This window comes from Camponotus floridanus, unplaced genomic scaffold, assembly GCF_003227725.1.
Source record: "Camponotus floridanus strain SB8 unplaced genomic scaffold, Cflo_v7.5 scaffold12, whole genome shotgun sequence".
Taxonomy (NCBI): domain Eukaryota; kingdom Metazoa; phylum Arthropoda; class Insecta; order Hymenoptera; family Formicidae; genus Camponotus; species Camponotus floridanus.
The window spans coordinates 2,480,252-2,507,894 of NW_020229237.1; the positions used below are offsets into that span (position 1 = coordinate 2,480,252).

At 29.7% G+C, this 27,643-nt stretch overlaps 2 protein-coding genes across 7 annotated transcripts; one reads left to right on the forward strand and one right to left on the reverse strand.

Annotated features, from left to right (window-relative positions):
• The first annotated feature begins 158 nt into the window (after positions 1-158).
• On the forward strand, positions 159-15,767 carry LOC105259051 (F-BAR domain only protein 2). Of its 6 annotated transcripts, XM_011270752.3 has the most exons (14): positions 159-463; positions 2,960-3,265; positions 3,659-3,916; positions 4,007-4,202; positions 4,291-4,629; positions 5,658-5,774; positions 9,659-9,758; positions 10,958-11,219; positions 12,054-12,103; positions 12,176-12,315; positions 12,408-12,888; positions 12,965-13,181; positions 13,286-13,634; positions 14,045-15,767. In XM_011270752.3, exons 1-14 carry the CDS (start codon positions 434-436, stop codon positions 14,113-14,115), a joined length of 2,916 nt encoding a protein of 971 aa, XP_011269054.1. In that variant the 5' UTR covers positions 159-433; the 3' UTR covers positions 14,116-15,767. The 6 variants fall into 6 exon arrangements, with proteins under 6 accessions (XP_011269054.1, XP_011269052.1, XP_011269053.1 ...); XM_011270750.3 differs by having other exon boundaries at positions 160-463; positions 12,054-12,315; positions 14,045-15,766; XM_011270751.3 differs by having other exon boundaries at positions 160-463; positions 9,659-9,749; positions 12,054-12,315; positions 14,045-15,766.
• A 3,279-nt stretch (positions 15,768-19,046) lies between these two features.
• LOC105259052 (prolyl 3-hydroxylase 2) lies at positions 19,047-27,371 on the reverse strand. Its single transcript, XM_011270756.3, has 11 exons — positions 26,981-27,371; positions 25,335-25,599; positions 23,919-24,243; positions 23,499-23,624; positions 22,815-22,951; positions 22,394-22,549; positions 21,429-21,680; positions 21,158-21,250; positions 20,867-21,017; positions 20,117-20,531; positions 19,047-19,639 (listed from the first exon to the last, which is right to left on the reverse strand). The coding sequence occupies exons 1-11, from the start codon at positions 27,190-27,192 to the stop codon at positions 19,543-19,545; spliced, it is 2,229 nt and encodes a 742-aa protein (XP_011269058.1). The 5' UTR covers positions 27,193-27,371; the 3' UTR covers positions 19,047-19,542.
• Positions 27,372-27,643: the final 272 nt, after the last annotated feature.

The window sequence follows — 27,643 nt, forward strand, 5'->3', positions numbered from 1 at the left end:
TGATAAGTCTATGACGTTAGATTTATCGAGTTCGGAAACTCGATGCTCGATAAGCCGCGTTCCTATTGGTCGCACGTTCGTCGTCGAAAACGAATACGATTGCGCAATCGCGCGAGAGAAAAGAGGAGAAACGGAACATGGAAAAGAAAGAGAGAAGATAGTCGACGAGAGACACACAAGGTTGACCCGTATCTTCGCGCTCGCGAGGCTCGAGTAGCGCGCTTGTTCCACTCGCGACTCTTGGGTGGCAGGAAAACATTCGCATTCGAAACGTTATCGCCGCCGTTAACGCTGTTTGAATCGAGGTGGAGAATCCATTGCGTGTATAATCGTCAACCGTGTGGCGAGTACCATCGCGATCGGCATCGTCGAGTGCCGAGTGCGATACGCAAACGAAAACGTGATAGTATGATGGTCTGATCGCGGTTCCAATATGACCGTGGACTTCGTCGACTACTTCTGGGTGAGTGTCTCTGCCATTATCTCGCCTTTTTCTCTCTTCCTGCTTCGTCCTGAGTCCCTCCCTTCCAAATCGACAATGTGTTGCATCCTCGAAGCGTCTCGCCAGCGAATTTAGGTTATGTCAGGAGAATGTATGGTGACCTCTTCTCCTTGCCGTCACGATTTTCCCTTCGTTTTCCACCCCGTCTCCTCTCCCCGCGCATAAGTTAGATGGAAAATTTTTATATTTCTTCAACATGTGTGTGTATGCGCGTGTGTGTGTATGTGTGTGTGCGCGCGCGTATGTATGTGTGTGTGTGTGTATGTGCGCAAAACAAATTTAATCAAGATCATTGACTTTAGGTATTGAATTTTTTTTATCATTATTAAAGTTAGATTTGTTCCTTTAAAAAATTATTGAAGATAAATATATAAAAAAATTAATTTTTGAAAGTATTTTAATACAAATTTGTTTAATTTTTATTTAATTATAGAGAAAAAAAAGATAAAATATATTAAAGATTGAATTACAATTGTGTCTATTACGAAGGATGATTCAATGGGTTGGGCTCCACAGCTCGAGATAATAAAATAAAACTCAAAATGTAATTTGTGTAATAAAATAGTAGTAGTTAAGATTAACATTGATTGAGAGGCAGGGTGTATGAAATAAGCAGATAATAAGGCGATTGTTTTATTGCTCTTGTCGATCCTACGATGTACTTGTCAATATAGTCTCTTTCCCTCATTTCCTTGCTCGACTTGTCTTTCATCGTTTTCTCTCACTCGTCGCAGCTTTCGACGTCTCACTCCTAATTTTCGTCTCCTTTCACACACGCGATCGACATTGCTTTATTTCTCTTATTTATCTCTCTCGTATATAATTCTTACATGTTTTATGTTCCGAGAATGTATTATACATGGTGTGAACAAGAAAAGTATCTGTCGCACTTTCTCAAGATACATTGACATGTGTATTTTTATGTAGCCTGACGTATACAAAGTGCCGGCCTATATACTTATATATATATATATATATATATATATATATATATTTATTAATGATATAATAAAAAATAAATATAATAAAATAAAATACAATAAAACATAATAAAATGTAATAAAATATATACATTTTTATATTGATGATATAATAAAATTTATGTATAAATAACATATATATATATATATATATATATATATATATATACATACATACATATATGAGAGTAAAAAACACTTGTACGATTACGTCATTTTCTCCGTATATAATTGCACAATTAGCCGTGTCTAATTGCAAAAATATTCACGTTCGTTTCTGGTGACGTAGATATTTAATTGTGTGAGAAAAAACTTTAAATCCGCGGATAAACACTGCAGATTATTTACAAGAGAAATTCTTATCTCGCTATTGAAGGATTAATCTTTTGCAATCTTAGGCAGTGTCAACAAGTCTTATTTATTGCTAATTATTTAATTTTATTAATAATATTTTAGTTATAATTTATACTCTCAATAGAAACTTTTAAAAATATAAAATAAAAAATATATATATATATAATATAAAATAAAAAAAAAATATATATATATATATATATATAAAATAAAAATATAAAAATATTTAATATATATTTTTATATTGATGATATAATAAAAATAAATATAGTAAAATAAAATATAATAAAATATAATAAAATAAAATATATATTTTTATATGGATGATATTAATAATAGTAATTAAAAGACAAAGAGAAATTATTTGTTGTCTTCTTATACATAGTGTACATTTATTTGTTTTTATATTATTATGACAAAAAAAGCATTGTTTAAGAAAAAACTATGTAAATTTAACTGTATATGTTTTTTTATATAATATAAAGAGACTTTTATTTTAAAAGAACTATTTAAATTTATTTTTAATCATTGATATATATTTATCTGCCATTCGTTCTCTCACAAAGCCACATTATTGATAAGATAATTGTCGCTTCCCTTTTTGGCACCGGATTCTATTCTGAGGATGACTTTATATTTAATGTGGGACATCAAATAAAGTATTCGAAAAAAAAACTGGGAAGATTATCTCAATGAAATCAAAGTAAGAATTGAGATATAACCGTCGCAAGTAATAGGTACAATAGGATGACAAGAGTAATAATATATAATGGCAGCTTATTGCAATGTCACTTGAGAGTTCTGCTCAACATGAGTTTACTGGACGATCGGAGTTCAAATGTTAAATGGCTAAATGATCTTAAGTATTATTCCAGCATCTTCAGCTGTGATATTCTAATTGTAAAAAAGTTTTCGTATGATTACAAAACCTCTTGGTATATACGTAATATTTTAAATGATTTTTTTCATGCTTGAAAAAAGATTTACTTTTAGAGAGCGAATTTTATCTTAACACTTTAATTCTTCAAGGGGCGCATTTTTTCCATTGAATATTAATTTTTATTAACATATATTAAGATTTAATTTAAAGCGAATTGAACAATTTATTTTATTACTATTCAAGGGCGAAAAGAATAATGGATTCGACGTGTTATATCATAATATGAAGCATGGTGTAATCGCCAGCAAGGAATTGGCTGAATTTTTGCGCGAGAGATCAGCTATAGAGGAGAATAATTATAAGCTCCTTAGTAAGGTAGCGAAACAGGCAAGCAATAGCACGCAAGGAACATTTGCACCTGTATGGGCTGCTTTGAGAGGTGCCGCTGAGAAACTCGCTGTTTTGCACTTGCAAATGGCCCAGCGGGTAACCGAACTTATAAAAGATGTATCAAAATACGCAGATGAACTACATAAGAAGCACAAGGCTGTACGTAATTAATATCCTTCTATTTATTTTCTATTGAGCTTTCCTCTTGTTCAAACAAATTTAAACAATATTTCTCATTTGTTTTCGACCTTATAAAATAAGGTATATTATCTTTTACTCACATATTATTATGTTTTACTATAAAGAATTTTTGATATATATCCTGTACATTATCATAGTATCCGCCCACAGTCGAATCAGTAGGTTCTCATCATCAAGCAATTAAATTAGCTGTAGTTTAATGATATGGAAATATTGTACTTATCACAGTGTGCATATCTATAACTAATTATATTTGCATATCAATAAAATTTATATCAATTTGAAATATATATATATATATATTGGATAGTTTATATAATATAAAATAACGAATATTATTTAAACATTTAGGTGAAAGAAGAAGAATCTTCTACTTTAGAAGTTGTACAGAGTATACAGAGCATTACAGTGACATTGCATAAAGCGAAAGACATGTGTTTACAAAAGGGTCTTGAATTGGAAAAATTAAAAAAGGACAATGCCAGTCAAAGAGAGTTAGAAAAGGCAGAAATTAAATTCAAAAAGGCGCAAGACGATTACAAGGCACTAGTGGATAAATATACTATCATACGAAACGATTTTGAGACAAAAATGACTCAAGCTTGCAGGGTACTAATTCTGAATTAAATTGTTAGAAATTAGAATTTTACAAAATATATAGATAATTAATGACATATTAATCAATTTTTTGGTATTAAGCGATTTCAAGATGTCGAGGAAACGCATTTGAAGCACATGAAGGAATTTTTAAATACATATGCCGATGTTTTGCAAACTAATCACGAGCAAGTCGGACAAGTGCACATTGATTTCAAACGACAATGCGTCGATATGACAGTGGAGAAATTATTAGAGCAATTCGTTCAGGGTAAATACACGGGTTTTGAGAAGCCAGGTAAAAAGATTGAGTATCCAGAAGATTTTTTGTATACGTTTTTTTTTTACATTTCTGTTTATGTATTCATGGCATGCCTATAAATCAGGTGTGATCGAGTACGAAGAAGTCATGACGAGTTTAGCCGAAATGACAAGCCACTCTCAGTCTGAAGGCACCGTAGAGATACCTAAGGAAACGTCAAAGGGCACCAACGGCGAAACAGGCGTAGCCGGTAACAGTCATAGTTCAAAGAGAGATCAGGGATTAAAGAGGGTGGGTGATACTTTGAGGGTACTGGACGGGGAAAGCGGGAGGGTGGTACTAGAAAAGGATAGAGAAAAAGAAAAACAGAAGGAAAAGGATAGAGAACTGTCACATGTACAAGCCACCAAGGCTTCCCGCCGTACTACCTCGCTACTCAACCTGTTCATGTCCAACTCCCAGGGTAGGTTTCTCTCTCTCTTCTCTCTTTCTCTCTTTTGTTAAAATTATGTAGATTTTTTTCGAAATTTTGTTATTCCAATTGTATAGTTTTAATCTACTTTGGCTTGATGTAATGAGATGCTACATCTTAAGCAAAATTTTTTTTCCATTTATCTTTTTTTATGTTTTATCGATACACTCACGTAATCTTCATATAGTTACATGAAAATATATCGATATATCCTCGATTACCCTGGCAAAATTAATTCTGTTGTCATATTACATAAATATTTGTAAGATTTTTTTAGCGATATCACATAATATTGTATATGTCTGGATAGGCTTTTGTTCTGCCATTTTTAATTTTTTATCATTATATCGCGTTAAACCACTCATTATACACTTGCGCAATTGAATTGCAGCACTCGATCACAGATATCAATTCCAATATTTATTATTGCAATATAATTTTATCGATTTGTTTATGCTTATGTGGTTGTTGTGTTATATTTGCTTATACATAACGATCTAACATTTAGGTGGAGGAGGGCATATAGAACCACCACTGTGTTCCAGGGAGTTTCTAGTATTAATTTCAATTTAATTACTAATTATATTTTTACATATATATGTATATGTGTTTGATACATACATTTTATATTATTTCACTCGTGGGAAATAAGCGAACGAACAAAGCAAAAAGTTAATTTGTTTCTGAAAAGTTAATTATTGTATGTACAAGCAAAAAATTTATCAAACATATCATCATTTTTTACATATTATCATTTTTTTTAAATCTTACATATTTAAGTGCATAATAATATTTCTGTATCGAGTATTGCTATAGTCATATACTCAGACGAGTAGTATTATATATAATTATTTAAAGCTTTTCTTATCCCTCTGAGACGTTTTTATATCGTTGCAAAGATCATTGAAATTCCAATTCGTGCAATTAACATATATAATAGTGCAACATGGAGAGAAAAAAAGGGCAGCCAATTAGCGGGACAGTATTTAAGGATGTGAGAACGATGAGTGTTGTTTCAGAAAAACAGAGGCAAGCAGGGTCGTCTGGTTCGGCACCTGCCACCCCTCAAGGGAACAACCTGCCTCCTGCTGTTCCACCTCCCAGCATCTCCAGGAACCCTCTCAGAGGATCTAAATGTAACAATTTACATTATGATTACTCCTATACCCCCTTTACCATATTTCCTCTCATTGTTGTTAGAATACAACATGCTTTAGAAATTACTGAAGTTAATTATCGAGTACATTGAAACATAAACATACTCTGTACTCAATTTTTGATATATATGACATACCTATATTCTTGTGCTTTTGTGCCATTTCTATTTATGTTTCTTTCGTTCCTCTTGTTAAAGATGTCTAAAAAGTGTGAGAAATAACTTTGCATTAAATTTTAGATTTATTTTTATAATTATCACATTTTTAATCAATCGTTTTTATCCAAATTATAATATTCAAATTATTAATAATTCATTTTTTTATATATATTAATTAATGTTTCAATTATATTATATTCTCTGAACGTATATAAAAATCCTCATCATAAATATATATTCTAGATATAAACGTTGTATATAAATATTAGGATATCTTTTTTCTTAACGACATGATCAATCTTATTCGAGCATTATCTATACAAATCTTTACCTATAATTCTTCTCTACCGATTATTCTCTCTTTACGGTGTTCGGTGACAGTGACATATTACTTCTCTTCAATATCTAATATTTTAAACCAAAACAAAACTTAATACCATTAAGTAAACTATACTTGCTGACTTACAGTGGTTGCGCGTATTATGGTTCCTCCACTCTGCACTCTTTTAGAACATCAGTGTATGTATACTAACTTTCTTCTTTTTATTTAATTGCTTTAGATAATGTTATATATCCAAATTTTTTTCTTTAAAGACGATCAAATTAATTTATTTTCACGTAACATTAATTTCTGCTTTTTATCTGTAAGGCACAATGTAGAATATATTTCTTTACCTCTCATTTCCACATTTAAAAATCTAATTTTAGATTGCGACAGTTTTTTAGAGATTAAAAGAAAAGAAACATTTTTTTATTCGTATTTTACTAACATTAAAAGACGCTTATGCACAAAACATAGACATATCTCTAGCATTAGAAGTATATTAGAAATCTAATAAGCAATTATTTTCGTATTTTCATATAAAGTTTTACATATAAATTGTTTTTCTAACAATCGTCTCTGTGAATATATACTCAATGATCTCTGTGAATATCTACTTCAATTATAACGATGTATAATTTACATTAATTGTTTTATACAAGAATGATAAGAAAATATATAAAATTTCATACATTTATGCAGTCAAATCATATCTAACATTCCGCTTATTATAAAACAAAACATACGAAAAAACTTTAAACTTATCATATGTATATGATAAAAGTTTTCAGATATAATCCACGCGAAAGATTAAAAATAAATATATAATTTTATTTATGTAAATATCGTAGATTTTTAATATGATTTCATTCTTTTTATTCCGATTCATGATCATAAATAAATTAAAATGTGCGCGAAATATGTATAATCGAAAGACATACAATCATCCATATGATTTTTACACGTCATGAGTGATCCTAAGATGCTAATATATACTATTACTGACACATCCTGAATAACTATGCAATTACATGAATCACCCAGCAAAAAATTCTATATGTTTCTAAAATTCATTATAATGACAGTTCGATGAGATAAAAGATAAATAAATATATCTAAATTCTAAAGGGAGTTGGACTTGAATAATGTTGAATTACAAGTGTGGGGTTGGCTACTGATGGGGCCTCAGGTGAGCCGTTTTGTAAAATTCGTAATTTGCATGGCTCACGTTTACATACATACATCTTGTATTTATTTTCCAAGTGTAGAAATTTCTTCTCTCCCTTTTCGATAGCGAAATGTGATTCTGCAAGCAATTACTATCCCGAAGTATATTTTTGTATCGATGACAATCATTTTCGTAGCGTTCATGTTGATCTCTCAATAGATAGATTAGTTCTTTACAAATATTTATACATATACAGGGTGTATATGTCCCATTTTAATGTCCCATCCCAAATAACTTTCTTATTTTTAATTTTAGAAAAAGATGTTTCAGACAAAAGTTGTATGGTTTCAAAGGGGACATAAGGTGGTGTCATTAGTTTGACTTTGAAGAGTCACATGAAGGTTACGTGAAGGTCATTTTGAATTTCTTAAATGGAACACCCTATATATTTTTGCATATTCTTGTAGCTTATCTCGAGAGCTTTCCAAAACACTATAAATCAACATTTTTTCATCAAGTACTTTTCGAGTTATGAGGCTTGAAATCATTTCTTAATTTTATATAAACCATAAAATATCTTGTAAAATATTCATTTTTCGATTATCTTAATGCAAAATATATAGAGTATTCCATTTAAGAAATTCAAAATGACCTTCACGTAACCTTCATGTGACTCTTCAAAGTCAAACTAATGACACCACCTTATGTCCCCTTTGAAACCATACAACTTTTGTCTGAAACATCTTTTTCTAAAATTAAAAATAAGAAAGTTATTTGGGATGGGACATTAAAATGAGACACCCTGTATATCCCTATTTCTCTCTCTCTTTCTCTCTCTCTCTCTCTCTCTCTCTCTCTCTCCCCTCACTCTCACTCTCACTCTCACTCTCACTCTTTCTCTTTCTCTTTCTTTCTCGATTATTCTTTTAAACGTTTATTCGTTTAATGTTTGAGATTATGCATGCATAGTACTGTTATATTTGCTTGCAGAAAGATATATCTCTCTGTGTATATTATCTCTCAAAGAGACGCGCGAAGAAGAACGTGCAAAGCAAACCGCGATTTTACAATGTTAATATAGGTTTGGTAATTGTTAGAAAAACAATTTAAGAAGAGAATAGGTGAGATGCAGATACCAGTAGGACTTTTGATGGTGGTGGTGCGTGGGGTATCTTCATATTTCTACTAACGTGACGTGTTCTATTCTACTGGATTTTATATTTTCTGTATACTTCACTCTTATCTACATCTCTCGTTTGATGTAGATATTGATTTATGTTAGTTGTCGTTAAAATGCTGATATGCGTTTTCTTGAAAAATGAAATTTAAAAATATTTTTTTATAAGTGTGTAATATAAATCTTATTTTATAAATGACATGAATTTTAATTTTGTATAGGCATTTTTAATAGGCATTTTTTTAAATCAAAATTAAATTTATATTTATTCCAATATGTATACGACAAATTGATATTTATAACAAAACTTATGTCAGCATTGTTAGAGGATGTCCAAGTTAGTTATTTAGCTAAAAATGCATATGCTATAGTTATTGATACATATGTCGATTGTTTTGCATTAGATGCTATTTGATCATGTGGCGCTATGTTTCGAACACTTGGAAAGTAAATTAATTTTCATCTCTCATTAGATTATAAATATACAGTGTGTATTAATTAGAATGTTAATTAAATTTAAACAAAATAATAATCCATATGTATACAAGTAACAGCAATTATTTGTATTAATATTTGAATTACACACTATATATTTATATGTCATAAAATTAGTAATGCAATTTTAATTTTTTTGCTTTGTTTTTTTCTCATTTGTTTACATATAATCAGTTGCAACATGTAGTGTTAGCAAAAATATTATGAACATCTTATAAAGATGTTTTTTTTTGTCAATATTGATTTTTACTGGAATAATGCCAAACCATAAAAAAAATATATTTTTTTTTTATATAAAATTCTATTTATGCAGTGGAAAGAAATTATAAAAAAAGATTTTAAGATTTATTTATAAACATAAATGTTTAATTGTAATAAATCCAAAAAATTTGATATACATTAGTTCCACAGATAGAGACGAATTCATAGTTTGGTGTAGCTCTGTAAGAGTAATTCATATTAAATATATATATTTAATAAGTAGCTAGTATGTATACTGCAGTCCGTCCTATTATCTACATTTGGGGTGTCCACGACCAACAGGGTTTCTCCGCAGTAGGAGAGAAAAGCGAAAGGAAAAGAAGGCAAAGAAGAAGAAGGATCTCGTAGAAACAAGCAGCAACAAAGAAGAAAAGTCTGACCTGTCAGTATATGCATGCACAGCAGACCTAGTGCACATAGAGTCAGTTTCACAACCAGCATAAAATATCGCGCAATCTGTAATACTTTCTAATATATATTTCTATATTTACTCAATATAAATTACATATATCTTTGTTGGATGTGAATCTCAGACTCGGAATGCTTTATTGTGAAATATTCTATTCTTTTGCTTATCTAAAATATTATATATAATTTTCATATTTACACTGAAAAAAAAATTTTGTTGAATATTGCCAAAAAAATATTCTGTTGTAGTAACTGTACATCGTTGTACTAAACTCTCTGTTTTGATGTTTGAATAAGCATTTTTTACATCAACAAATTATTTCGGAATATTTTAGTTATATTTATTTGAACGTATCGGACAATATATTTAGTTGGGCAAAACAAATTTTGCCATTTTCAACCAAGTTTTTTTTTCAGTGTATCAATATTATAATTCTCACTTAGTTCTGTGAATGCATTCTTGCTTGTATCACATTAAAAATTATACACTATTAGAAAAATTTTTCAATGTTAAAGTATACTATTAGATACATTAAATATTATTTGATATTATTCGGACATGACAGTACATAATAATAAATAAATATAATTAAATATTAAATATAACAATAAAGGATATTTGATTTTAAATCTCAAATAAAGAAAAATACATGATAGCCTTTTAAATTATGATTTTACATTTACATTATAGTAATTATTATATTAGCAGTGATCTTTTGATTGGACTTTTTATTTTTATGTTCTATCTTGAATTTTTAAACAAAATTTTGAATGAAACAATTATTATCAGTTATTATTAGATTAACAATATTGTGCACAAGGCACATTAAACTTTCATTAATAACCATCTCTCTATTTATATATACCATATCTCTATAATATCATATAAATAGAGATATACCATATCTCTATTTATATATAATAAAAATGTTAAAAACAGTTTACAACTCGCAAAGATAGCATTCGTAGATCTAAGTGCATATGACATTTTTCTCTATCAATTAAATTGAATATTTGATTCGAGTCAATTATTTCGTGTATCATTCTTAAGTGCAATAATTTTATTATTTTAGCACGCTTTTATAGCACGAGAAAATTTATTATGTAATGCACTGGGCCTGCTGGAACTTATGAAAGTGTGTTATTCTAATTGCTCTGTTATGAACGTCGTAGGGAGGATAAGGACGATAGCAGAAAATCGGAAACACCAACTCCGGAGGTGGACGAAGATGGTTTCTGCATCAGACCGAAGCCAGATCCATGGGAAAATGAGAAAGGATTTTATTCTAGTTCGGACACGGATTCAGAGGACGAGAGGGAACGTAAGATCCGAGTGGAGATAAAGCCTCTCAGCAATGGCGGTGCACCTATGAGTGCCAGCGTGGATGAACTGAGGGCGACAGTGGAAAATTTATCCTTATCACCTGCACCAACAGTGAGATATCCTATGTTAAAAAAATTCCATATCATATCTTCCCTTAGTGATAGATTCTTGAAACCATTTACTATTGATGCCTCAATATTTTTGCTGAGAAAAATCATCATCAAATGGTCTCAAGAATTTAAAAATAAATAATAAATAAAGAATAAATATATCCTAGTTGCAGTTCATAATAGAAATGATTGATATTGTTTTATAATTTGAAAAAAGTTGAAAATATGATTTGTGATGAATGTATCAGATATTGTATGTTTTTATGTTTAAACTGTGTAAAACATGTAAAACTATATTAATTCAAAAACATTGAATTGAGTATATAAAGAAAACTAATATATAATTATAAATATTTTGATTTTATTATTAAGTAATATGGCATCATATATATATATATATATATATATATATATATATATATATATTAATAATATGGGGTATCATACATATGTATATAATATATAATACATGTAGGATACATATTTATTCCAAAATTAATTGCAAAAAAATCATCAGAAAAACTAAGAAATAAAAATATATAAAATAAGTATTTTTTGCTATTTATTATATATTAGTACTATTAGTTTTTCAATTTTAAAAATTAATTTGTAGTAATTGAAAACAAAATTTTATATAAGAAGAAATTATCGAGATTATAATTTAATCGATCAGTTTTTTTATCATTAGAAATTGATTCTTCTTCAATTGTGTCTTTTTTCAAAACACTATACATACAATATGTAAAATAAATATCTTGATTATTAAGTAAATAATACATACAGAATATATAGAAAACATTCTTTGTATGTCTGACGATACATTGTATTCGAACAGGGACGTAGAGGATCGAATACCGATTCCGATCATCACATGAAAAGGTCTCAGTCAGTGTCACAGCAATTAGGAGGTAAGCCAAGCTCAGATTTACTTGGCCTAAACTTGTTCAATCCTAGCAGTACACCGTCGAGCGCATCAACACCGACCGGCAGCCATCCTTACGCCCCACTACAGAGTCCTCCGCCGATCTCCACGTCACCGACCCTGTCGCAGCCGCCACAATCCGCGCCTCCGATACACTCCCACACCCGATTCCCAGGTAAACTCTGTTAATATTCATCCTACGAAATGAAACTAAGAAAAAGAGAAAGACAAGTCGAAGCAAGCAACATATCATCATGTTGTCTTTAGACGGAGATTTATTTTCGGAAGTCGGAGACATAACGCCAGCATTGCCGCCCAAACAATCCGCATCCTCGACACCGACCGGGTCAATCGTCATACCTAGACCTCCGTCACGCAGAGGAGAAGGCCCTTCGTCGCGTGGCAGAATGTCACCTGCGACGATATCTCGCGCTGATAGCGTTGCCAGCCTGGAATTTCGCACAGCCGGCGTAGGCGTCGGCTCTTCGCGGGGACCATCTCCGCTCACGATCGGTCTGGCCGACACTATTCCATTGGCGGTAGCGTTCCACGAGATAGTGCATTCCTACTTTCGCGGTACGGATGAAACCCGTTGCCAGGTGAAGCTTAGCGGCGACATGATGCTCTCGTTCCCAGCCGGCATTGTCGCGGTCCTGGCGAACAATCCTAATCCCGCTAAACTTACCTTTCGCGTGAGAAATACCAACAGACTGGAGAGGCTATTGCCAAACAGTCAGCTTATTAGCATGTAAGTTAACGTACGGCTAATTCGCGCTAATCGTTAAAGAAGCGGCTGATGAAAGGGGAGGTTCTGCTTGTTGCAGGGATGCGACACAAACTACCGTTGACAGTACGATCTTCGAATTCAACATGAGTGCCTTAACTACGTTGCTACGGCGACAAGCCGAACAGAATCCCTCAGCCTCGTATTTCAACGTAGACATCCTCAAATACCAGATCAAGTGCAAGGACGGCGCCGGTTCTTGCCCCTTTCAGTTGGTCGCGTATTGGAAATGCGAAACAACCCATACCGATCTCAAGGTACATTTGATTGATAGTTTAGCTATCTTTATTAAGTATTGAAAAGGAATGTAAATATTTTGCTCTCTATATTACTTTGCGAACGAAATTGTTTCTGATTCTAGATCGACTACAAATACAATAGTCGCGCTATGGCCTCACCAAGTCCTTTACTAAATCTTCATGTAGCAGCGCCCATCGATGGCGGCTTCAAATCACTCAATAGTAAACCACCGGCGCAATGGATACCCGATACAAATCGCGTATTGTGGAAATTCACAGAACTTTCGCAACATAGCGAAGGTAACGGAGTCGGGTCCCTGAAGGCGCGGATCGAGCTGGAACGTGGTCCGGGCAGTCAGGGCACCATATTCACCCAGTTCAATTGCGAAGGGACCACACTGTCGGGCGTTGAATTTGAACTCATAGGTTCCGGATATAGATTAAGCTTGGTGAAGCGAAAATTCGTGTCTGGTACGATAAGTAGACTGTTAAGCATTGTTCGATAATACATAATTATGCCATAACAATATAAAAAGAATATTTTTTGTTACTTAAAAACAAAAATAATATTGTGATTATAGTTGTAGCGTTATTTTATTAATATTATTTTATTAATATTATACATTATATATTTGAGATATGTAAATTATTAAAAATTTTTTTAAATAATTATTTAAAATAATTGTTTAAGAAATTGAGGTTTTCAAAAATATTTTATATATATTTCTCTGCATGCCCTTTTTTTACATGTTTTCTTTATTTTTGTTTTTAGTTTTGTTTTTTTGTTTTTGTTTTTTTTTGTTTTTTTTTTTTTTTTTCATTTAAAAAAATTGAATATAATTGTGAAAGTCTTGATTTCTATTCGTGATATATTGTTTCAGGAAAGTACATATGCGATGGGGATTCGGATTCGCGTTCTAGATACGCCGCGCCGCCATCCAATGTGGATTGACGACTTCCGGAATGGGCGCCTCAATGGGAGAGCCAGCCTATTTAATATTGGTACTTGCTTAATCATTCACTGCCCATATCACGACTATCGATCATACATAGCCTGAATACGTGTAGGGGAGTCTGTTGGATACCAAGTATGCATCGATTGAATATCAAACGAGACTTCTTTTTTTTTTTAAACTCGTAGATTAATACGGCTTATTGCAAGAAAGTGTTCTAGAGCAAGATTGACCGAAGTACTATGTCGCTTTCGATGAAATATAAATGTGATCGAGGTTCTTTTTAATGCTGCTTAATTATTCGTTTTATTTGTGTTAAGCCATACCATATTTTAGTAGTAACTGTATAGCTTATAACAAAATAAGTTAACTAACAAAATTTAAAAATGATATATCGTTTGACACTAAATGCATTCCGATTAACTATGAATTTTGATATGATTTTGCAACTAGAACAAACAAGTATTATAAAGATCTGACTTATAATCACTCAACAAATGTGCATTGTGTGTTTTATAATGTGTGTATTTTTTAATTTTATTTCTATATTCCATATAAGGATGCATTATACTATTTTAACCAAAATTTGCACATATATGTAATATGATAATTTTAATCCCTTAAAAAGATTTTTATGGAAACATTTTTTGGTACCCAACATACTTCTTAACACGATGACTTCCGCCATTTGATTCTCTCTACATAATCAAAATGTATTGTAACATTTTTTTTTATCTCGATCTTCTACCAAGATATAGTACAACATTCTTTATTCTATTGTTTATACATTTTTGCGTTATTCTAATATAGATAATATATTAGCATTACATTAAATGATCATACGGAAGAAAAAGTATAAACGACATATAAACGTCGATTAAGTACGTATTTGCATAACATTTATATTTCAAACAGAAAGAACGTATTATTGTGAGCTTTTCAGCGAGGAGACCCTACATACCAGCCAGTTTTTACTTTATTTTCGTATACAGAGATAAGAATATTAAACAGTAAGTTGTGCGATAAAACGCGAATAAAACTGTCTTACCGAATAAGATAATGAGAGAGCGAAAGTGTGTATGTGTGTGAGAGAAAGAGAGAAAAAGAAAAAAAGTTTCAAATCAACGATACTTTTTTAAACGTTAGCGCACGTTCGATGCGAGGCGAATCAAATACAGTCCTGTATTTTTGAACATTTTAAAGTTAAAACACAATTTCGATGTTGATAACAGGACTCTAGATTTAGGTATAGCTAATGGCGAACGCTGAAAAGAGTTGTTTGTCTAAATGTTTTAAACTGAGATTCTTAATATTATACGTAAAACGCTGAAAGTTTCCTACTTATTAGGATGCGGCGCGTTCCATTTTCGCCAGTAAAAACATATTTCTGTTAGGTGACACTCGTTTTCACATGCCACTATTATTGTACACATACTGGTTAATTTGTAATCAACCATAAGATTACAAAACACTACTGATATTGAGATATTTTATACAAAACTTTGATTCATAATATAAGTTAGTATTTTAAAAATATTAGACGAGCAATTATTTGTATCAATATTTTTTATTGTCATTAAAATTGATTATTTGAAAATTAAATAACGATTAATTTTCAAGTATTTTGACCTAATAGAATTTCAGCAATTGATTCAATAAATTTCATTTTATACAAAATATTTTACAATTTTATCAAATCACATTTTCGAAAATGTGACTAATTTGATAATAATTTAATCCGGATACATATTATCACAATTAATACGCAAATAAATGCTGGTCTAAACTTAAATTAATTATTATGATGATATTTTGTTAATTTTTAAATTAAAAACGCCATAATTTAATATAAAGAATCTTAGTCAAATCATAATTATTTTTATTTTTGCAGAGCCTCAGAATAATATTAAAAAATTATATATGCTGCAATGTATTAATTATTTAGTTGGAAAGCTTTAATATTTGGAAATTACATACCAAAAAATTTAAAGAGATTATTTATTATTGAAGATTATTAATTTTTTATTTATAATAAAATTTTCTCAGAAATGGATCCATTTAATAGGCATTTAAGTTAAATGTCAATCTTTTATGTAATCTTTTAAGTTATCTTTTATGTGAAATGTTTTTCATAAAATAACATAATTATTCTTCGCGTACCATTCGTAATCTTTCTTTGCGAGTATTTTATTATATTCAAGTAAGTAATTTTTTAGGTGCGCGCATGTACATATAAGATTATGAAATTATGTAACTCTTGTAAGAAGAAGTCTGACTCGAATTATGCAAGCGGGTATGATATTCGCTGTCCGGGTCTAAGAGAGTTTAATTCTATGCTTGAAACTATTATATCTTATTGATAATCGTTAGAGAAGGTTTATTAGATAAAATCTCGAAAGTTGGAGAAGTTCTAGTTGAGAGTCAACGGGCACTAAAATGTACGCTAATTACATTTGTTTATTATAATAATTGCTTACTAGACGTGACGTATCGTTTATTACTGTTTTTAAAGAAATGTTGCGATCGGTAAGAGATTATTATTATTAGCGTTCATTATGATTGTTAGCGTTTCTGCGATATTCTTTACATCTTTCTCTCCAAGCGCCTATTTTTCATAAACTGACGCGAAAGCGTTACTTTCGAGATTGCTTTTTAATTGTAATTGTCATATAGAAAAAAAAAACGATATTAAGGTCTATACGAAGAGCAATATAAAACATCTGTAACATATGACGAAACTCGAGTGACCACTCCATTCGAAGTAAAATCCACTGCGACAAATTAATTATCAAATACTTCGAAACATGTAACATGTATATGTAGATATATACAGAATGTAAATTAATTATTGTCAGATAATCTAAAAACATGTTTCTATTGTTAAAATATTTTTAAAACATTTATCTAAACATGGATCGAAAAATTATCCCTTTATACAATAAAAGGATTTTTTATCCCTTCAAAAACAATTTTTCTCTGGAGATATAAATTGATTATTTACGCTATTCTCGTGTCTAATCGTGTCTATTCTCTGTTTTAAAAAAGCGTATCGAAAATAAACGCGAGCAAATATGCAACACTACGAATTTTCAACAACAACAAAATATACAAATGTAATGTAGTCTCCGCGATTCTCCGCATCAGAAAAAAAGCCAATTGGAGCAATTTTTGGGAATAAATTGTTCAATATTTATTTAATTTAATCTCGTTTCTTTGTATTGTTTCATTGTTTATTATTATTTCATTTTCATTAACAATAAAATTTCTTATACAAACTAGACATTTCTCGATCTATGTTTATATAGATTCATTTCGTCAGTAGAAACATATGTCTCTAGAATATTTGATTTTAATACATTCTGTATATATAATAGATATTTATTATCTATAATTTGAAGAGAATTCAAGTATTATATATATGTGCAAGTATAATTAAAATATATATAATTCTACATTATAGTGACACGCGATTGTTACAATTCTCCCTTTCATATTCGAAATTTGAATGGACAGAATATAAGACAACAATATGGACAACGATATGGAGTGGTTTCTAAAGAATCGACTGAGCTCTCCTGTGATACGCAGATGTCACTATAATTTCATAATAAACATTTGTATTGAAACATATATATGTATATTATGACATATCGTATATATATAATCGCGTTATCACTTTCTTCCTGACTGATCCCGAAATGACGATTATCACTATCGCAGCAACTGCGATAAGGAAAGCTCAGATGTGAAAGATATGGAAGCAAAACTCATTATTCTCCAATTTCATAATCTCTATTATCGCAATTATCGTTTATAATTCGTAATAAAAAAAGTCTAACATTTGAAATGCCTAGAACAGAGGAAAAACGAATTCCACAATTGTTGAGAATCTGTATTTAAATTATTAAAAAGAAAGATATGCATGTTTATATAGAATAGTATATAAAAAATTTCCATCACAATTTCAAATCCAAATTTCTTTTTTCTTCATATTCTATTTCAAATAAAAATTCAAACGCCCATTTATTTAAAGTTATACATATGAGGAAGATTTTTCTAATCGTACGTTTTTAAAAGTGGAGAATCTGAGTATTGATTTCTATTTCCTCTTTCACAAATTTCCTTCTTTTATCCTTATTAGCTATCTAAATTATTTCCATCTTATTGGCAATCTCACACGAATGTGTTTTCGTGTTTACCCCACAATAACAACGACGATGATTGCGAACAGATCGCGGATATTGGCTATCGCGATGTAGACACCAGCAAGGGTGTGTGTTAATAATTACAATGGATTAGTACACCATATATACACGCTTAATTCATGGAATTGATTTTACAGAGACATATAAAGTGTCCGTGTCATGTGATGCCAGAATTCGACATCATGTAGTAAAAGGCAGAGAAAAAAAAAAGGAGAAAGGAAAATACCGCCAAACAATTACGACGCAATTGCGTATATGTAACTCTTATACGAATATAAATCGTATTAATAATACGATACACACATGTTGCGTGATAACAAGCGGTTATGTAAACTCGTTGACATGTAATATGTCCATTTTCTCTATAATAAAGATTTAGGATATTTTCTATAAATGATTGTTACAATTGCGGTAATCGTAAACCGTCTACATACATTTTCTCTGCGCGGTCTTTTCACGTTTAAATTATATCAATTTTAAATAATTCAAAAATTAACTATATATATATGTATATATATAGGAGATATGCAATGAGAGTGCGCATTTTATTGTATACATATGTATGTGTGAACTAGAAACTTAAACACAACAAAGTTGTTAAAATGAATTTTACAACATAAACATTATGTTTTCATAGCAGACTTTGCTTAAATTACAATAGAATATATATTTTATATTATTTGTTGAATGAGGTATTTTGGAATAAAATATATTCTTATCTGCACACGCGCGCGCGCACACACACACACACACACACACATGCTCACACATACACATATGGTGTTCAAAAATTTATGGTACAAACTTTGCATGCCTGCATGTATTATGTACTCATTAGAATAAATAAAATAATTTTCGTAGAACCTAAAATTAACCGGTTTCGAATTATGAAGTAAAAATGAATCGATTATGAGTTAATCAGATTACATAATTAGATGTTCGATATGTCTATTGAATAATAATCTATGTATATAATTCATTATCGGCCTTATTAAAAATTCCTTATTAAAGCAGGCTTTATTACAGTTCTAATTTGGCTATAGTTTAATTCAATTGTATATAAATCACTCTCACATTTATATATCTTTTGTAAATCACGAATTAATAAGCTCGTTAACTTTAATTGCATATTTTTTATCTCTTCTTTCGTTTCGAAGCTTGAACAGCTATTTCATTTTAAGTAAAAATTTAGTTGACATAGGACAAATCTTATGTAAATTTCTATTTATGCTGCTTGTTTTCGTTACCTTTTCCTTCTCTCAATATATGCCTCAACATTTCATCTTCTTTAAAACACTGGATCAGCATGTCTTCGTATCTGAATAGAAATAAAATTATATGTTAATTAATTTATACAGAGAATACGCAAAAACATGAATTCTCTATTTATTTGCGGATTCTTTTCCTAAAATTTTTATAAGGCAGTCTATCATCTTTTGATATATATATTTTAAACTTAAAGACTAAAATGAATATTTAGATATTTTCATTCAATATTAACTCCCAGCGAACACAGAATATTGCAGCAACATTGCTGCAATGTTGTAATATTGCCACAACATTACAATGTTATAATATTGCCGCAATATTGCTGTAATATTCTGTGTTTGCTGGGCTATATCATCTTTGAATATATTTAATAGTTTCATAATTGCAAAATATATTATTAATTTAATTGAAAAATATTAAATGTATTAATTTTTTTCCTTTTTTCTTCTCCACACTTATTATTAATGTCCTAAAAAATCCTTTTATATATATGGGAAATGTTCTACAATAAACTCTATATTCTTACCTAAGAGGTACTTTGATATCCTTGTGTTGCACAGTACCCAAGGTGCGAACTCTCGTTAACATAGTATCCGCCACCACTCTCTCATATTCCAGATATTTTTCATCCTGAGTGAACCACAAGGCCACAGCGCATCTTCTATTGGTGCGCACACCCCGAACACCGTGAAGATTTTCACCACCGGCAGAAAATGCTACCATACGTCCACATCGAGGTCGAATGACTCCCTGAACGCGGCGACTCTTCCAATCCTCAGCAAAAAAGAATTCGCCGCCGTCGAAATCATCATTGAGATATAGAATCGCCGAATAATCTCGCCACGTATAGGAAGGATCCTCCCGAAGACAGCCTTCGTCTTTTATCACGCAATTATCAGCGTGAATTTCATGACTCAAATCCGTCCGATTTGTCGGCGAATCTAAAAGCGAGGAATGATATACGTATGATAAAATAAATGTTTGGCTAACAGTATCTAATTCTTCTTCATGTATACAGCTTGTTACTATTCAACAGCCAAATATATTTTTTTCATTTTATATTATGGCGATTGCTTTGTTAATCAAAAATATTTTTAAAATAAAATAGAGTTAAAAATGGCAAGATTCACATGCGATGATGGAATATAATTTATGATAATCTGATCAATCATCTTTGGATACGATTAATGTTTATGTACCATACCAATTCTTACGATGAGAGCATGTCAGCAAAAAGTGACGAGGAAGCACACAGGATGCGTCAGATGAAAATTACCGGGTAAAGCCGTACGGCAGACCAAATGGGTGTAGGTGAAATACAGTGGTGAGTCAAGGTTGAAATACCTTTCCACATGATCGCGAACCGCTTCCGTGCGTTGCAGGAACAGTTCCAGTAATTCCGGCTTCATCAGATTGAAGTATATCATCTGGATCATTATTTTTCTAATTTTTTCGTTTCCTTTAAGTTTTCTTACATTTTGGCATAGGTTATTGACAGATAAAAGAAATATAAAAAAGACATAATTTCTTGATATTTTCGAACAAGCTCGATGTAGATAATTCTTACCAATGCCATTCTGCCAACAGTTACACCTTCAAAACGCTCGTAAGACGAGTGCGGACTCTTGTTTCCTTCATAGCCATCACCTTCCATAGCGATCTAAATAGATAAAATAGTAAAACATTATTTATACTCTTTAATTTCGAATTTGTAAAAGAGAATTAAAAATAGATTTGTATTCAATATAAAAAAATTAAAAACAAAAATTAAAAATAATGTGACTACAATTTAATATGATGCAGCGGAAAATTATGAGAACTCTTAAAATTTCACATACTTGAGTTAGTTGCATAAGCAAATTGCATTCAATGTAATTGAGAAGACCGTCAGCTGCATAACGATTTTTTCCGCCGAGTTCTTTTTCTCCTGCTATTATTCGTACATCGTCAGTGACTTCTAATCGTTTTCTGATGTGACTTTTTTGTATTTCTGTTTCCTCCTCATCCCGGAATATTGATAGATTACCAACAAATTGTGTTCTCGTGGATGGTGAATGGCCCGGAGGTGGATGCAAAATCAAGGAAGAATACTAAAAAAAGGGATAAGATGTATAAAGAATGAGAGATTGAAATCATTTTTATAAAGACAAAAATTAGATATATCTTTTTCATTTTTTTACTTTGTCATTTTTTCATCTGCAAAATTTCGCTCATGCCTGCGTTTATATATCATTATCAGCGAAGAAGTAAATAGGGTTGCACTTAAGCAGGCGATGACACGGGAGATTGATAAGAATGCATCATATGCAATGTTATCGTAATCTTAATATCTTATATGTATATATATATATATATATATATATATACATACATACATTTATTTATTTTGTTTGTAATATTACTTTAATTTCAATTTTGTTAATATTATATAGTTGTAGTATATTTTTAACATAAAAGTTCATATATATTTTTTAGTATTTTATTGTGCATACAAATTGTTTGGATACAAATATATTGGATAGAAAATACATAGAAAAATTAAAATTTTCTAGTATTAAAACTAATATGGCAATGCACACCACTAATCATATTTTTAATTGATCGATTTAAGAACGATATCCAATGGTCAGATTTAAGCGCGCGTCATCCTTTAAACAGAAATTAAAATGGCAGCATACAATAAAGATCTTTATCAATCGTTTATTAATCTATATGGATCAATCGACGAGAAAGGATGGTTTTGGAAAATTATTTGTAAGTGGTTTATTAGTCATTTTGTGCGAACTTATGTTTCATCTTTTACCTTTCCTAAATCCTCTTCATTTTTTTGTTTAGCCTTTTTTGCGTTAGTCTTCTTGATGAACTTATTGAATTTATCCTCTATCACCGTGAATTCTTCTGATATATAATTCAACAATAACAATTCGTATTCTTGTCGTTTCACATAGAAAAGCGCCTCCTGAAAGTGATCCGCATAGAATCTTATTTAATCCTAATTTATTAACGCATTTTCATTTATTTAAAGTATTGAGTATTAGTTTTGTAATTTTATACAATTTTCTTTTAAAAAAAGATTCTGTATGCAGATAAATACATACATAAATCTTCTGAATATATGTGAAAATCTGGGTATTTTCAATGATATTTTTCTAACATTAAATCTGTATTATTTATTTAGAAAATTTTAATTTCTAAGAAATTCTCTTCTTATTTCTTTTACATACTTCTCTTGGCGTAAAGTATTCTTCTTTCACTTTCGGCTGGCTGCTGTAATAATTTTTATTGTGAAGCATTGTCTCATCGGCGGGTAAAAATAATAAGTAACTTGCAACTGCTGCACAAGCTGCTTTCAAATTACCCACTACACATAAAATAAATAAAAATTATTTTATATTTCGTATATTCTCCTTTTTATTAATTTTCAAGTTTATCGCAATATTTATTCTCGTTTTCAAACTAAATAAATAAATAAATAAATAAATAAATAAATATATATATATATACATATTTATATATTTATTTAATAATTTAGTTATATAATAATATATATGTATATGTATGTATATGTAAAATTTTTATATACAAGCATAATTTCAATTTCCTACAAAAATATTTTAAAAGTTGCAAAACTTAAAAAAGAAAAAGAGGAATATTAATATTTATTTATTTTTTTATTTGATTAAAATTTTGGAGATTATTTAAAAATTATTTAATTTATTTCAAATAACGTTTAGAAGATAAAAAATGTTTTTCATGAGTATTTTGCCGTAACTTTAATATCTTAAAAAAAATAAGATCAGGAAAAATTGTTGCTAATTATATTTGTCTCTAATCAAACAATTAATTTCAAACAATTAATTTCTGAATTAACAATTTAAGATTGAATAATTTCAGATTGTACTACTCACATTTGTAATAAGCAAACTGTAAGTAATTATAATGGCTTCTGAGTAGATCAGCCTTAAAATTGCCGTTCACGTTGTGCAGCGAAAGTGAACATCCACGTTTGCACTTTAGACAAAATGTAAAATGATCTAAAAAAATGATTAATAAGTAATAATAAACAAAATATTTTTTGACAATTAATCATTTTCATTAAAAATTTACTGACATATATTTATATAGATCTGTTACATATATATTAAGTACGAATTTCTTTAAACCAACAGCTTTAAATCAATAAATTTAAAAATAAATTAAATATAAATCAATAATTTAAAACAAAATTAAATATAAAGATCATCTATATAATTATATATATGTAAATATTTGAATTTATATTTATTTGTTTTATTATTTACTATTGAATAAATTAATTTGTATCTTACTTGCTATCGAAGAAGTAAATTCAGGATACCATCCTTGATCCAAGGGTCCCTCGCAATAGCTCCTGCAATTCTCTTCGGATTCCATATAAGATTCGAGAGAGCTCTCAAATTCGGCAATAGCCTCCACATAATTTTCAGCTTCGTATTCCTGAACTCCTTGAATGTACATTTGCACAAAGGGAGCCACCTCTAAATTTACAACTTCCTTCGCGACCACACCAGGTAGATTTAAATAGTATTGAAGATTCTTCAGAACCATCTTATGGTTAGGATATAGGGAGAGAAAAGTAAAAGCTGCATTTGCTGCATCTTGATATCTTCCTTTCTATTTAATAGAATATAATTACCTTTATATCACAATAAATATTAATTAATAATTAATAATTTATACATATAATAATTAATTATTAAAATTATTAATAATTTTGTTACACAATATATTTGATTTTGTTTTGTGATTAAATATACATATTTTATTGTTCTTAATTGTGCTGAGATAATAAATTTTCACAGGATTACGGTATGTTAAAAATATTTCTCATATATTTTACAATATATAAGAACATTTGAAGAGATTATCGTATTTTTTGTAAATATCAAACAGCGCCATATATTCGTAGTTTCACTATATTTTCAATTATCTCAAGGTCTCTTGATAAGTAGATAGCAGTTGTAGCTCTATGATTGCTAAACCGGAAATGTATGAAATGTTCCGAGACATTAATTTTGACGATAAATGATCAAGTTATATCAGTTTTGTTTGACTCGAAAATATCGAGTCTCTCAGAGTTTTCGAATTATATATAAATAAATTACACAAATTCTCAAAAATATAGCTACACTATCTCATAAATGATGATATGGATGATTTTTTCAGGTCAAGCTGAAATATCGTTTAACTCATTATTTACAAAGCGAATGTCGGCGTAGAAGCTGTTATGCCGAAATTACGTAATCTACCAGATTAGGATTCGGGGGAGTAAGAATATTTTCACGACGCTTGCGAAATATTCCAGAAGCGTAAATATACTTAAACATGAATGCAACATGAAGACAACGCATTCTATTAGCTCTCTCTCTATATATAACGTGGAATTAATAAAGAAACAAATTAAATAAAAAATAAAATTGAAATGCTAATATAATGTATCATAAATATATGATATCATTAATTTGATGATAAAATAAACACTGAAATCTTTTACAATACAACTACATGAATGTTAAATATCGAAAAAATATAATATATACAAATTGTAATAGTATATATATTATAATATAAAAAAAAAATTAAAATTAAGTTAATCAAGAAGCATACCTTTTTTAGAGATTTATAAATGGCAATTTAAATTTCTCATGTTTGATAAGTTATAAATAGGAAGAGTAATAAAAGATATATATTATATATTTTCTTACTTGAAAATAACAGATATGAAGATATTCATAAATGGTAAGATTCATAAACTTCTGTTCTGTAGCGAGTGGGAGTCGTTTAAGCGCCCCCGCACCTGCGATCTCACGGTAATCTTGATTACATTTCATTAAACAGAGCGTTTCTCTCACTTTTTTTTCATAAAAATGCAGATCTTCAATGTTCTCTGCAAAGATTGGTGAGGCGCCTTCTGTCTCGGTTTTACATTTCCGTCGACAAATCGTCACCATACGTTTGTATACTTTATATCTGTAAAATGTTGCATATTTAGGAAAAAAATATGGACTTGTTATTATATTTTTGATTATACATTGTTATTAATCTGGATTCTGTAATAAATAAACATGCATATATATCATATTGATATTTCGCATATCAAAGAAATTCGTACTCAATGTCAGAAAAATTTTCTTTGGAAGGAATTTATTTTAGTTTCTATTTAGAAATGTAATTATTAATTTATATATGTTTTTTTTATTTATGTGTATATAATTATTTAATTTTATCTTCTTAATAAATAATACAACTCAATAAAAAAATAACTTTTTTTTTTCAATTACTCTTCGATTCTCTTCGAAATATTTTTTTTCATTCTTGTGTATTTTTTATTGAATTTCATAACAATAAAATATCTGTAATTTCTCTCTTTCTCTCAAATAGCACATATAAATTCCAATTATAAAATGCATCCTATTTTCGTAATCTATTGTAATCATAAAACCGGTATTTCAATTAAGATTTATTCACTGTAACTTAAATTGCGAATCACGTTAGATATACTTTATGTAAAAAATGTAGCTTATTATTAGCTTTATTACTAATGCTTGCTACTGCAAATTTCTCACTTACAATTAGTAAAATATTGCAAAAAGATTATCTCATCTATTATTTTGATATATATATATATATATATATATATATATATATATATATATATAATTAAAGACTCGAATATCATATACTTTGAATTATAAACTTTTTTTTAATTTCTGAGGAAAAGAAATATATTATTTAAAGATGTTCTATTTTTTTGAAATTAAACATAACATATCTTAAATGCAATATAGGTAAATAATTTGATTATCAACTTTATATAATAACCTTGACCTGGACATATCCAAAAGATATCATATCCAAAAGATATTAGTACTTTCAATGTTATAATTTCACATGAATTCTTTTTGAAAAGTGAAAATTATATATAATGAAAAGTAAACTTGCAGAAAGAAAACCATACACTTTATTTTTTTTACTTTATTGTACATATATATATATATATATATATATATATATATATATATATATATAAGTGTACACATATTTTGCATATATTCTATAGAATATTCATTTCAAATTAGTCTGTAATATTTATATTTGACTAGTATTTATCAAATATAAGTATTACAGACTAATTTGAAATAAAATAAATGTAAAATTTGTGAAAATATTTCGAATATATGCAGAAAAAGATTACAGATAAAAAAGCATTTAATCACTTTAAATGATGGTGGGCTGATTCTTTAATGAAACACATATAAATTACAAAGATTCAATATTTTGATAATTAATATAACATTGAATATCTGTAAAAAAATATTACGCAAACAGCAATGATATAACAACGGCGTACCCATGCAGAGCATCGTTAAATCTCGCAACGCAGCCATCCCAGTCTTCCTCGAGATAGGCCTGGACCGCATTCTCAAAGATTTCTCCCAGCGTAGCATTGTGCACGTGTTGCGCTTCGCGTGGAGCCGAAACATCGATCTTGTTGGTGTCGATCTCATCATCAGCGCGAAGGCATAGTGCGAAGAGTATGAGGAGCGGAACAGCCGGCCACATCCTCTCACGATTCTTCTCGACAGACTGTCCAGAGTCGCTGAGAAAACATCACGCTAGCTCTGGAACGTGGGTCGTGGTCATACATGGACGCACGCACGCATGCAAGCATTAATACACGCATACAAGCATACTATGATAAATACAGGCCGATTCATGAAGACACGGTATAATTTCAGGCTTGAATTTTATATGACATATGTCGAGCAAAATAAATAGAAAAATACGAAACAAATAAAAAAAACAAAGCAAATTTTTTTCAAGATAAAAGCAAGTCTCATTAATTTGATTATCTTTATCAATTTGATATTTTTATTACGAGATTAATATTAAATAAATTACTTCAGAATTTTTACGATATATAAAACGGAATGTATACTTGCTGAAAAGTTTAAAATATATTACATATTTCGATGAAAATCCATGTTAATCACTGCTATTAAAACTCCAGTTA

What these genes read in the sequence shown, in the direction of transcription:
- LOC105259051 (XM_011270750.3), top strand. Translation starts at nt 434, where the DNA reads ATGACCGTGGACTTCGTCGACTACTTCTGG. An exon ending in AAATGACTCAAGCTTGCAGG is followed by an intron (nt 3,917 to 4,006) that starts GTACTAATTCTG and finishes TTTGGTATTAAG; the next exon opens with CGATTTCAAGATGTCGAGGA. An exon ending in CTCCCACACCCGATTCCCAG is followed by an intron (nt 12,316 to 12,407) that starts GTAAACTCTGTT and finishes TGTTGTCTTTAG; the next exon opens with ACGGAGATTTATTTTCGGAA.
- LOC105259052 (XM_011270756.3), bottom strand. Translation starts at nt 27,192, where the DNA reads ATGTGGCCGGCTGTTCCGCTCCTCATACTCTTCGCACTATGCCTTCGC. An exon ending in TTCATATCTGTTATTTTCAA is followed by an intron (nt 24,244 to 25,334) that starts GTAAGAAAATAT and finishes TCTATTAAATAG; the next exon opens with AAAGGAAGATATCAAGATGC. An exon ending in CTGCCGTACGGCTTTACCCG is followed by an intron (nt 20,532 to 20,866) that starts GTAATTTTCATC and finishes CCTCGCTTTTAG; the next exon opens with ATTCGCCGACAAATCGGACG.